The sequence below is a fragment of the Condylostylus longicornis genome, unplaced genomic scaffold, assembly GCF_029603195.1.
Source record: "Condylostylus longicornis isolate FDR11 unplaced genomic scaffold, ASM2960319v2 ptg000018l, whole genome shotgun sequence".
Lineage (NCBI taxonomy): Eukaryota > Metazoa > Arthropoda > Insecta > Diptera > Dolichopodidae > Condylostylus > Condylostylus longicornis.
In genome coordinates, this window is record NW_026577987.1 from 14,170,160 (window position 1) to 14,184,258 (window position 14,099).

At 24.5% G+C, this 14,099-nt stretch overlaps 1 protein-coding gene across 1 annotated transcript in view; it reads right to left on the reverse strand.

Annotated features, from left to right (window-relative positions):
• Nucleotides 1-4,123: 4,123 nt before the first annotated feature.
• The window catches only part of LOC129606505 (uncharacterized), a 113,975-nt gene continuing 103,999 nt past the window's right edge, over nucleotides 4,124-14,099 (reverse strand). The window contains exons 3-5 of the mRNA XM_055516846.1: nucleotides 4,916-4,985; nucleotides 4,682-4,811; nucleotides 4,124-4,244 (exon numbers count right to left, since the gene is read on the reverse strand). Coding sequence (XP_055372821.1) covers nucleotides 4,124-4,244; nucleotides 4,682-4,811; nucleotides 4,916-4,985 — 321 coding nt within the window. The remainder of the gene's footprint in view (nucleotides 4,245-4,681; nucleotides 4,812-4,915; nucleotides 4,986-14,099) is intronic.

Genomic DNA, 14,099 nt, shown 5'->3' on the forward strand with positions numbered 1-14,099 from the left:
TTGCTATTATATCTAAATTAATTTTTGTATGGTTTTTTCTATTCATCAGCTCAATATTATTTGTGGATGTTGCATTTTGGCAATATCCATTATAAAAAATTGTATCAGCACTAATGAAAATCACAAAAACTATTGTTAAACAATTTTGCATTTTGTAGATATTGAAAAAATTTTCTTATTATTACTTATTTCCCTTATTAATGACATATAAACGGTAATTGTGTATATGTGCTTTCAGTATTAAATATTAAAGCAAAATTTTTGTAAATTATAATCTTTGTTCAATGCTGCTACTTTTTGCTTGATTGTTTGTGAAACTAAATTTTTCTCTTGTAATTTCAATGTTGTCATGTTCTTCTCACTTCAACGATTCAATTATTGCCACTTCTTTTTTCAACATATTGCTCATTTTCTTATACTTTATTCATCCTTAATTCATTGTTGTTGTATTATATTTTTCTTTTTTTGTTTTTATTGTTCCTATTATATTTTTATTATAATGTTCAATTTTTTTTTTAATTTATAACGTTCTTATGTTTTTTATTTTTATATTCAAGTTATTTTATTATTTTCTATCATTGTACTTTGCTTCTTTCATTGGGTATTGTGTGAGATTACATACACTTGTAAGTTTGCTGAAGAACAAAACCTGAAAAATATCAGAAAAGAAAAAAAAGCCATAATAATAAAAAGAACAGCAAAGACAATAATACTTGATAAATTTTCGAAATTTTATTGTTATAAAAATAAAAAAGTTTTCTCTTTCTTGTTCTTATTTCTTATTTTATTTTCCAATTTAAGGATAAGTGAGTCCTATTAAGGGCATATGTAGGATACATTTTATATTTTGTATGTATTTATTATTTGTGGGTGGGTGTACATACATTAAATTATATTTAGATAATAAACAAAATTTGAAAATTAAAAAAGAATTTTTTATTTTTAGCTTTAACTAAAAATAAAATTTATGCAAATTATTCTAAACTTTATTTTTAAAATTTTTAAAAAAATTTAAGAGTTCTTTTATTATAATTATTATTAGTTGTCATAATATGAAGAGTTTTTAAATAAATAACTAGTTCTAACTGTGGTTAACGACGGACATATGTTCAATAAATATGTGCAATTAGAAAAGTGGTTTATATTTTGGATACGAACCGTGATATGGGTGTTTACTCATTATTTTAATAGGAAGCATCATAGATCTCGGATAACTTCAATTCCCTCCCAAATATTTTTGGACTCAAATACATACCTTATTACATATCTAATTTGAAAAAACATTTAATTTTCTACAGAAATAAAAGAGTGCGATATAGGAAATTACGTATTATAAGAGCTATTTATCTGTTCAAGAACAATAGAAGTTTTAATTAAAAAAATTTCAAGTCGGTCATTAAGGAAATATTTTTAAGTACTCATTCCAAACATAGGACATGCCAACAGAAACCAAAGTTCATGTAAATTATTCCTGATAAATTTATATTTTTAATATTTTATCACGATAGTTACATAATACATATGTACATGACGTATAGTAAGGCAAAAATATAGTTTGCCTTCATTACATCTTATAAAAACAAATTATATACACTTATATTGCAAAATATACTACTCGTATACATACAAAATTATGTTGAAATTTTCATATGAAAACTGTCATAAAAATAAATAAAAAATAAACTTGTTGTTTTAGGAAAAAGGGTGCCATATAAAAAGAACATGTTTTGAGTAAATTTATTTCAAATTTAAAACTTAAGTTCGTTTGCCTAATTTCAGGCATAATGTGAGATTCGTAAAAATTTTCTTATACTTATTTGAAATTCAACTTCATAATTATGTAGATGTTCTTAAAATTTTAGAAAAATTAAACAAACCTCTAAAATAATTTAATTTCGTATTAGTATCCAAAACATTACCCATATATTGTTTTCAACAATTGACCGATCGAATTCCATACAATAAGGGAGGTTATGTGGTGACACCAAATTTTGCGTATTGATTTTTCAGTTTAAATGCACTTTTCTAAATTGGAAAGTGTAAATAAATTTTAGCAAGATGTCGGTCTGTTGGTCTGTGGTGTTCTTGCGTATATCTCCAATTCGGCTGAACTGATGAGTTTATTTGCCGGTGTCAAGGATTGAATAAATTTTGTGATATATCGGGCTTCGAGAACTGGGCTTTTGTACAGCCGGACTAAATAGTTAAATGTTGACAGAACGTAGATCATATTATCTACTATGAAGGATTCAAGTATTGCATAAAATTGCGAAGCAGTCACAAAAATGTGTTTTCCCGTTTACTTTTTATATACATAACCAAACAATAACAAAATCAATATACTTTTTTTCGAATAGCAGTTAAAAAGCTTTTTATTGTAAAAACAATCAAAAATTTTGTGCAAAACTATAGTAAAGCAAACAAATATAGTGAAATTTATAGTTTTAGAGTCAAAGTTTTAAGATTTTTTTATTGTTACATGTAAAACGTGCTCTGATAAACAAATACAAAAAAAATTCATAATAAATAAAAAAAAATTTGCATAAAATCTAAATTTTATTTTTAGCTTTTGTAATTATGCGTAAATGCTCTTACATACGTATACCTATGAAACATTGCGTTAAGTCAAATTTTTGAACGTTAACTAAAGTATGCAATTATAGATTAAAAGGATATTTTTAGTTCACCACTTCACGATTCTAAGAAATACAGATCACAGAAACAGAAATTTTATTCAGCTAAATTCATCGAACTTGCGAAAGCAGATTATAAATAATAAATTACAGACAATTCTGAAAATCGAAAACGTGATTCCCGTAACTATCAAAAATTTTATATCTATGAAACTATTGAGTTTATAATTCTAAAATTTATATTAACATTAATATAGAAATGGGGCACAACAATTTAAACATAGGGCACAAGTTTAACACAAAATATAATAAGAACAAGGCTAGTCAATTATACTTATAGTGAAATTGAGGGTATGAATCCATATTACAGTTAAGTCTACTTTTACCAATATTCATTCGTGCAAATATATCCGATTTATTCTAAAAACTTTTTAAATTGCGAAAGTAATTGCTTGAACTGCTTACTTCCACAGTTGTTATTCAAACTCTTTTAAACATAGCATTATATAAGCTCAGACTGTATTAACTTTTAAATGCTTATCATATTTATTGATCTCTGGCTGTTTGTAAGTTCCTTTTACAACAGAAGGTTTGAAAACGTAAAAACTCAATAGGTCTTAAAAATTTTGAAACTTAATTTTTTTTCCATTTCATTATTTGTTTCGGTCAATAATATTTGCAACATGCCAAAATTCTTTTCATCTTTTAAAGTCTTGTTAAAAATAATTATTACATTTTAATTGTTCATCACAATTATTCTTAATTATCTAAACAATCTGCAAACGTCTCTACACTTTTGAGGATTTTGCAAAATTCAAAATAAATTTATAAAACTGTTATACTTATAGGCTACAGAATCTATATAATATTAGATGGGCTGAGTCAACATTCAGTTATTTAAAAGTATTGAAACCATTTTTCTTAAAATAAAAGTCTATATATGTGCATTCCCTATATTAACCCTTAAAATATATCGCCCGCAATTTTAAAATTATTTACACTTTCTTTAGCACGAACACTAAAGTTAAATGCATAATAAAATTACATCTAATTTCAATAAATTTCTTTGAATTGATTTAATTTACTGTAAATAATAGGTTATTAAAAACAAAATTATTACAAATAAATTATACATATATGTTGCATATATACATTAACATAGATATAGATTTACACAATCAGCGTGTTTAAAAATCACCATCAATTTCTTTCACATTAGTAAACTTATTGCTATACGAGTAGCTGTTTGTGATTGTTTTCAAAATTTTGCTAAGAATTTTTTTTTGCACTATTCATTTATAATTAATTATTCTATTAAGTATTATGAACATTTTCATTAATATTTCAAAGTTCATTAAGGCAAGTTTAGTTTATTTTAAAATCTTGAAAATTTGGTATACTTAGTAATTTGTATTTAATATAATTCTATTTTTACTATAAATTAAGGAAATACTTAAACAAATAAAATAGATAATTCAAACATTTTCTCTTTATCCAGTCATCATATATTTAATTGGATAATTTCCTAGATAATTGTCACAATTTCCACAATAATGGTTTGCTGTTCTACAGCCTTTTAGATAATATGGTAACGGAGCACAACACCATAGCCTATGGAAATGAAAACACGAGGATATATTAAAAAATTTTTATAGAAGATTAAATTGAAGCAAAGTGCATAGTGAAATTAAACCACATGTAATTATTGTTTACCACATGTTTGGGTCCTTAATAAATTTTTTGTATGACCCAAACACATCATTAAAAATGAATTGAGAAAAATATAATTTTAAAAATTTCACATAATTTTTGGTCCATTCTTTCTTTAAGTTAATCATAAATTAAATTAATTGTTCAATATTTTCTTCAAAAAAATTTTTAATTCATATTGAATTTATAAAGAACATTCAAAACGAACTATTAAAATTTACTAAAAAAATTTTTTAGAAAAAGAAACACAACGCGAGTACATAATTTCATTGTAGTTCAATTTTCTATACTTCACTTTAAATTTTATTCGTAATATTTATTACGAATTTTTCGCATACCCTAAAAAACACATCACTAAAGCAGATATGTGAGTTTTAAATCCGTCTTCATAAAATACTCTTGAAGGCATTTTTGAGCCGCAATCATTACAATCAACAATAACCGAACTTTGATCCAATGGTTGAAAGTCTAATTTGAAAAATGGGAAAAAAAATAATTTATTTTTTATCCTTAAATTTTTATTGTATCTTCTATAATCCTTGCATCTTGCAATGAAAAATTATTATAGTTACCTGCTCCAGCTGCTTGATGCATAAATGGTGGAGGTGCAGGTGATTTTGATTTACATTCTTCGAATTTATTCTTTTTATATTCATTTTCTATTGTATATAAAAAAATTGGGTCAGCAGTTGTGGTTTGTTCCTGAGGTGATGAATAACAACAATAAGATTTTTCTATTTTATCAGTAATTGGAGTTATGATGCCATTAAAGGGCATATTTTTTATTCGCTCGAATAATATCATTATTTTCCGAATTCATCAACTGTATAACATCAACTAAAGACTATATATACAAAAATAGTCTATTATAAATAATTTTATTTAGAATATATTATTTAAAATTTCTTTACTTAAAAGTTGTGCGCAATATATGAAAATAATAACATTGTTGGTGCATATAATAGTCAAGAATATTATATGAACCAGTTCCAAATTAAACAGAAAATTTGTTAGTATAAGTGAAGTTAAAATGATTGTATCTATGTTTTAGTACACATAATAAGAATATGTGTAAATATATGTATCACTAATTGTGTATAGTCATTATTCGATTCAATAACTGATTATTTTTGTTTTCGTTATTCAATCAACCACATATACACACATTCTAAAAAGAAAACAAATTTTCTATTAGAAAATTAAAATGACAGTGAATTGAATTGAAATTTTATCGATGAAAATTTATATTTCGACTTTAATAAACAACAAATAGTTTTTTTTTTTTAACATTCATGAAATAATATGGTAAGAGTATTGATTTTGTTACTTCAATTTTCAGACTTTTTATATTACTATTGGACTCAAATAACAAAATAAAGGAATTTCGGTTTTCTAGAAAATTTCATCAAAAATTTTCTTAAAAAAATAAAGGCGATTTCTAGATATTATTTCTGATATATTATTATCGTAAGGTTAAAAGTTTGATTGGAGATGAGGAATATACCTGCTTGACAAATTTAAAAAACTGACTAATCCAATTTTAATAACATTTCAAAGACACACCCAAATATCCAATTTTTATCCAAAAACCGCATATTTTGTCCTCTTTGGAATACTCATCAAACAAAGTACTGTACAAAAGCTTTTAAACCCCAACATCGGCTATGACTTCATTAAAATATGAACCAATTATCTGTTTATACTCTTTCGCTATCCTCAAAGCCATAAAATTTTGTGTGTTGTTAACCTGGTGTTATATTACAACTTTTGATATTACATTTTGTATTTTTTTTAATTCAAAATTCATTGTATATTAAATTTTGTTTTATTTAATATTTGACACCATTTTGTCTAACAAATTAATCAGAAAAAAGAAAAGCATAACACTTCATATTCCATTTAGTTGAAATAATTTTTTTTTTATTAGGTACTTATGTACTTGTAAATTTTTATTTATGAATATTTTTATGATAATAACATACAATATTTTATATGAGAATGACAAAAAAATTAACAATATACTTTACATTTACATGTATTTCTTCATACTATAGGATAAAATTCAATTTTTACTTTATATTCTCGTAAAATGTGCTTTGCATATTGTTATTATGTATGATTCATAATCGAACATGTTTTTGTATTATGCTGTTTGAGATAAAAGCTTTATGGTATTTTTTCTACTGTTTCGTTCCGAAAACGAGAAAGAGTCTACAATGTTTCAAATGCTAAGTTTTTAAAAAATTTTAAGATCTCATAATATTTATTAAATTTATTCAAAGGCGAATTATATCAGAGAGAAAATTATTTTTAATTCAAATGAAAATTTTGGTTCAAATTTTCTAATGGATATAATTCTGTTCATTCAAGTTTATTTCCCAAAAATGTGCATCTTAAAATTATAATATTATCAAGCAATATATAAAAATTAGCAGTTTTTAAGTGAAAAATTCCGAAAGCTTTTAACATGTAAAGCACAATTGTTTGGATATTGTTTAATAAGTTATTACTGTAGCTGCCATCGTGTATCTCTAAAAATATTATGTTTATATTAGAGAGTATATAAGAGTAAATTATATTAAACGAGTTTGTTAAGAAAGCGATTATAACGATAACATTTGGTCACAATTGTATAAGTTCTCACAATAATATAGAGCAAGAAACTTAACATTCAATGTAATCACAGACGAAAAATACACTAACCTAATAGATACTTCTAAGTTAGAGTCAATTTTAAAGAAAATATTATTAAAGTAACAAGAAATTTAAAATGTCACTTCATTTTTGGGTAAGATATTACTCACAATCGTTAAATATAATAATATTGTTGACAACATAAAGCATAATTACGTATAATATGTAAATAACTTATTCAAAATTATGACAAAAAGCGCACATTATAAGACACTGAATATAATTTAATAAGTCACATTTCATAAAATTACATTTTTATACTGTTATTTTTTCTACTCCTAATGACCTAATAAGGATAAAAAAAACACATATTAACGTAGAATAGTGAAAAAATTATAATATTTTTACTTACGCATTATCAACAACACCATTCCAACTTTCCTTATATTGAACATTCAATTACATTAGAGAAAAAGTGTTGACATGTAACGTATTAAATATATCAAAAATTATTAGCAAATTGAATATTAGTGCAGGAACGGCAGGCATTAGATATCGATTAAAAGGGATTAATTTTTGCACGTTTAAGTGCGCTTGTATAAAATAAATAAAGTGCGGTCTAACCAATGGGTTGTAATGCAGCCCTTTTCCCTTCAACAAATGAAAATACGGCTTTTAAAAACAATCTAGCGATCTACTACATTAATAAAATTACTTTCATTCATATACGAATATATTATAAAATTGCATACATTTAGGGTGAACAATTTATACAGTTTTTGAAATAAAGTAAAAAAAATTTAAAGAGGTGTTAATATAATGCTCGATTTTTAGAGTTAATTGCGTGAGTTAAGAAAAATAATTAAAATAAAAATGAAAACCCATATCAACTTTAAAAAAATTTTGAAGAAAAATAATGTGCTCTCCAGAATTTTCTTTAAATATTAGGAAAATTTTGTTTCCCGATACTTATTGAACACTTGGCGAACTTTCATTTGGAACTTGATTTATTCTAAAAATACAATGACGTTATAAAAGCAATTCAAATATTTAAGAATAAAAATCTCCTCAAAGTCTCATCGAGTCACACCTTGCTTTAACAAAAAAAAATACTCCTTAGATGACAAAATATCTCCATGTTTCATTATATATATATATATATATATATATATATATATATATATACACATATATATATATATATATATATAAATGGTATGTAACCACTCGAAAATACCTCTCAAGGACACAGAAAAAAAATAGAGAAAATCATATTAATTTCCATACATCTAAAATATCCACTCAATACATGATCCGCTTATTTCAATTTATTTTCATAAAGACCCTCAACTGAATTATTTTTTCACACTCTAAAAATTTTTGCGGAAAAAGCAGAAACTAATACTATTTTGGGAAGAAAATATTCGCTCAATTAGCGAGCGCTGATGAGCGGGAAATGTAGGCATAAAATAAATTAAAGAGCTTCTCTTTTATTGAAAAATCCCTACACATATTTTTCTCGAATGCTTTAAATTCTTAATTGTACAAATTACTGTGTGATTTTTTCAGCCTATACAGGCACTCAGATCTTCAAGTTTTATACCTTATTTAGTTCAACATAAGTTAAGCAGAGTTTGATACTTTTCGTTTTACACTCGTTCCATTGGGCCTGGGAGCCGATCGATCTTATCGCTTACAATATTAGAGGAATAGTAATGCTAAATTATACATTAACTTATAACAATAAAAAATTTCTTCAAATTTCCAAATATTGAAAAAACAAAGATATTATCTAGCAAGTATTTCAAAAAGTAAATTGGAAATTTAAATACTATTTTTCTGAGTGTATTTTATTTATTATAAAGGAAATATCAGTAGCAGAACATTAAAACATGACCATTTCTACTAGAGTTTAAAGCATGTATTTTAATTTTTGTTTTCGACTTTATTTTGAATTCTCAAAATATTCGTACTTTTTTTAATTTAAAAGCACACATTCCAATATGGCACCTAGTTCATTAATATCAATATTAAATTATATAAAAACAAGAAATACTTCCGATATTTTTTTAAATAAAATTTAAATAAATGTCACGTTATAGACCAAAAAACATTTGTTTAAGATTTTTAAAGTAGGATATAATATAGTACGAATGAATGTTCAATAAATTCTTTAGAAAACTCATTCATGAATATACAATGACAGAGGTTCAAGGAGCTTGTCAATAACATGTGTTTCCTCACTCTTTGCAAATTTACATGAAATATTTATTTAATGTGATAGAATATAAAAGGAAGTGAAGTTGTCGAAAAAATTTATATAATAATAGTAAAATGCCTGACGGTTATACTATTTGGCTAACAAAAATTTCTTTAAAAATCACCATTAAGTACATTTTTTTGCAATTTAAATTAATTGCACGTACTTTAAGACAATTTAGCTTAATAATAATATTAAAATATATTTCCTTTTCAGATAAGATGGTACTTGGAATAATAGAAAGAGAATAGAAAGGGAAGATTTAATATTGCATACTAATATTTATAGTAAAAGAATTTATTAAGATTGTGATTAAGAAAGTCTAAAAGAGTATCATGATTTTCTTTGTAAAAAATGTTCGTGAATCTTTAGGCTATGAAAGATATTACTTTACGATAACACTTAACATGACACTGCCTGAAAATAAAAAACAAAGAAATTGAATAAAACTTTTTAAAGATTTAAAAACAATTTTAAATAATCTTGTAACAAGCGTTGTCACAGAAAATCTGGGAAATTTCGCCTAGAAATCCAAAAAATCTGTTAAAAGCACCAGTTTATAATTAAATACTTTTATATTTAATTGTTATTGTCATATAACTTATGTTTATCAAAACCTATTCTTATTTTGCCAGCATCATTTCTTAAACTGGTTTACTAAATATCCCTCACAATACAGAAAAAAAAATTCCATAGAAAATACAATTTAAAGTTTTATCTCCAAATCTGATCCAGGAATTCAACAATTTTCAAAATTAAACATGCGTCAAAATAGATAAACAAATTTAAAATAACCCTTTATCAATATTACTCTTAACAACGATATAAAAAACGTCTGAAAATCAAAATTATCTTGATTATTTTCTTTTTGCAGGAATCACTCCAAATTCATAACTTTAAAATCATAAAAATTTAAGCAAACCAAAGGTTGTTTTAAAAATATAATAAAATGCTTTTTTTTTAATTAAATGCAGAAAAAGAGACCAAGTCCGTCAACAGAATTTCATGTTTAACCTTTTTAATAAATATTTGATTAATTAAATTAAAAATAACAAAAATACACCGGAGTACCAAATTTTTCAAGAGAACAATAACGATACAAATTACTTTTAGATTTTGTTTTTTTTTTACGGCCAAATAATTCTATTCACTTCCATTACTAAATTGAAAAAGTATGAAAAAAAAGGATCTCAATAAAAAATAAAAACATGTTATACAAAGTGATTGGAGAAAATTATTAATAAAAAAAGCATCAATCAATAAAAAAAAAAAACAAGAAAAAGATCACCACAAAATTCGATTCATTCAATTTTTAAACCGTTGCCCATTCATGTAGAAAATAGATAAAGAGTAAAATAAAGATTGAGCAAATAAAATATTATGAAAGTGAAATGCATACGTCATGTGTGTGTATGTAGAAATGTATGTGTTTGATGAAGTCAACCGAGTGAGAAAAGTATGTAGTATATGTATACAGTACAAAAATACGGTCAATATAATAAAAAATTTAATTCAAAAATCTAATAATATCTTACTGAAGACGTTCCATGAAAACACTTTTTTTTTAAATTAAGTTTTGAAAGGCAAAAGGGAGGTATAAACTATGACGTATAAGGTACACAAAAAGCCGGCCACATAAACTAACATTAAATCCCCAACACAATATGCATTAATTCGGAAATTAAAAAAATTCATTTTAGTTAAATATTCTGTCAATTGAAAATAATTAGGAAACACAATGACAAATTTAAATGTGAAATATTATTTAATCAATTGCCAGATTATTTCTCATAAAAGGAGCACCAGTTGTAAGCAACAAGAAATATCAAAATTAAGCTAAGTAAGTAGTTGAATCTCTTTCAGTTTCACCACCTTCTCTCAGTTGAACCATAAAGAAAATGGAAAATCTGTAAAACGAAACACGAGCAATTCTTGTTCGCTTATTTTGAAACGAGCATTAATTTTTTTTGTTATATTCATTCAGAAATCCTTTTCTCTCATTTAATCAACACAAGCAGGATCTTTATTTCCCGAAAGCACCAATTCTTGTCGATTTGTTTTAAATTTTTTGAATATAATTTTTTGTTGCAGATCTACTTGTATAAAATACATTTAGAATAACTTTTCTTTCTTATACCACAATATATCCTTTCTATTATAGTAGATTTTCCTGTATCTTGCGTGTTTTAATGAAATATAAAAATTTCTATAGGTATATATTAAAAATTTTCTAAAATTCATTACAAGGACGTTTTCAAATCTAAAAAAGAAAATAAGCCAAGAAATAGTAGGGATTACAATTTTTCTTTGTGTTTCCGATTTATATTTTTTCATACTCAACTGAAATATTCAACATTACATGTTTCTGTATACTCGCATTGCTCATTAAAAAAAAATGTTTTTCACAACGATTATAAACAATCATGTATGAATTTCATTTTCAGATATAAAGTTTTTTAAAAATGTAAAAAAGTTGAAAACAAACAAAAATTAATTCTGTTCGTTAGACAATATCCATAATATTTTATATGTACGTATATGTACGTATACTGTGTGAGTGCGGTTATTTACAAAATGGTATTAGTATACAATAAAATGTCAGTTCATTGTTTTATTTACTAGCAAACATTAAAAAATAAAGGAAAAAAAAACCTAACATAACAACATATATTTTTTTTTAATTTTATAAAGTATAAAATAAAATAAAATCTCACGAACTGCTTATATGTTTGCTATAAGGATTTTAATCCTTACATGGTATGCAACTTTTTTATCGAATTCAGACAGTTATAATACTCGAGTCAACGCTATTCTGTACTAAAGAAGTATTTTATAAACTGCTTATTTTAAATTTAAATAATTGTTCGAGAAAATGGCCAAAAGTAATATTAAAACAATATTATTGAATAATTGCTAGTGTGCTAATTAAAATTGTTCGAAATGTACTTGCATATAATTAGAATTAGCATCTTGTTCTTGATTTTTTTTAAAACTTTTCGCCTAGAAATCAAACTGTCTTTATGTAATTGAATTCTTGTTGCTAAAGAATTGAATTTTTCAAAAAAACATGAGCTATAACTAAAGAAATCCTAGGTAACCTTAGATTTTGAATGTTAATTTTAAAATATTTTAATTATAAAATGGGCGAAAAATGAGCAATCGCGAAAAGAAATTGAGTTAATATTCGTTTATTTGGACCAAAAGCTAATCCAACTTTTTCTACTGAAAAGCTAATCCATATTGATTCTGTTTATTATTTAGAAATAGTTAAAAATAGTTTTTTACATAAGTAATAATAAATTGTTATTAAAAATAAAATCCAGCAATTAAATCCATATAGATTGTTTTTTTCCAATTACAGTTTTTTTGTATAGCCAGTGTTCAAAATAAAAGTATTTATTTAGAAAGTTCAAATAAAAATTAATGATTCAATTAATTTCCCACAATCGTTTAATTCCATCGGTGTCCCAATTTAGTATTTTAATTAGTTTTTCTCGCAGTATTGTTAGTTTTTATATTAGGTATTCAGATGCGATAATAAAACAAAATCAAGAAATCAAATAAAATCCAGATACCCAATAGCGAATTTTATATTTAGTTTCATTCAAATTACTCCACATTAAAACATGATTTTTTTCAGTTTTTCAAAGAGCTGAGTAAAAAAACTGGGATAAATAATAATTTTTGTAAAATCAAAATGCATTTAAAAGATTAATCTAGCCATCTATATTAATTAACCTAGTCACCTATCTATATTTACACACTATTAATTTTTTTTGTAAGACACATTTCAACATAATATTGCTAATAAATTAAAATTGCATACTTTTAGGTCCCTGTAAAATTTTTACTTACGAGAATTTTTAAAAAATACTTAAAAGATAATGTTTTAAAATTATCTTTTCCATATGAACAAACTTTACTATTCGAAATCCTTATAGAAGTCTGTAATAATTTGCAGAAATCAACAAAAATTTACAGAATTCATTTGTGTTTCTATAAAGTGTGAAAGTATTCAAACTGTTTATAAAAAAAAAGAGAAAAAAATTTTGTTTTCTTTTGTATTCTTAATTATTTTTTACATGAGCTTCTGGTTTTTCTTTCTTCCGAGATCGTTGCAAAAATTTTTGGATTGCACACTTTGAGAGGAATTTTCATGTAATCAAATTTCACATCTCGTTTTTCACCATATCTCGATATTAAAATTTCAAGTCCTTCTCTATATTAAATGAAGGAAAATAAATTTCTTTCGTTAATGAGACTGTCAGACTGCGCTCTATAGGTCTTATATCCTAATTTCTACTCAACCCATCTTAGTTAAAATGTATGTCCAAATTTATACAAAAGCCGATTTTGCATTTTGACCATATCCATTCTAAAAAGAATTATCATAGATTCATAATTTTTTTAAGACCCAATTTAAAATTTTTGGACATAAATAAAATAGAAGATACTTAATTTTCTTAAACAGTTCTGAATACCATTTTTGCTGAAGTAACCATGACTTACGTTAAATTGACGTGCTGCACTGATTACTAAAAATAATTTTGAAATTTTTAGTTTTAATAAGATTGGATAAAAAATATATGACGACTCAGTAATTTTCAAACAAATTTTAAAATCAAATATATAAAACCTCAGATAATGCTGATTTTTTGTACATAACTAGCATTAGTTAATTATAGTAAAATTTTAAAATTTTAAAACTTGACAAGGATTTCCTTTGAATTTAATATATTTTTAAAGTAAGTTAACTAATACTACCTACACAATATTCAAGTTGATATAAACAATGGCCCCAAGTTGCTTAATACGAAATTAGGAGAATATTACAAGAAAATACAGCGATTAGCTAATCTAAA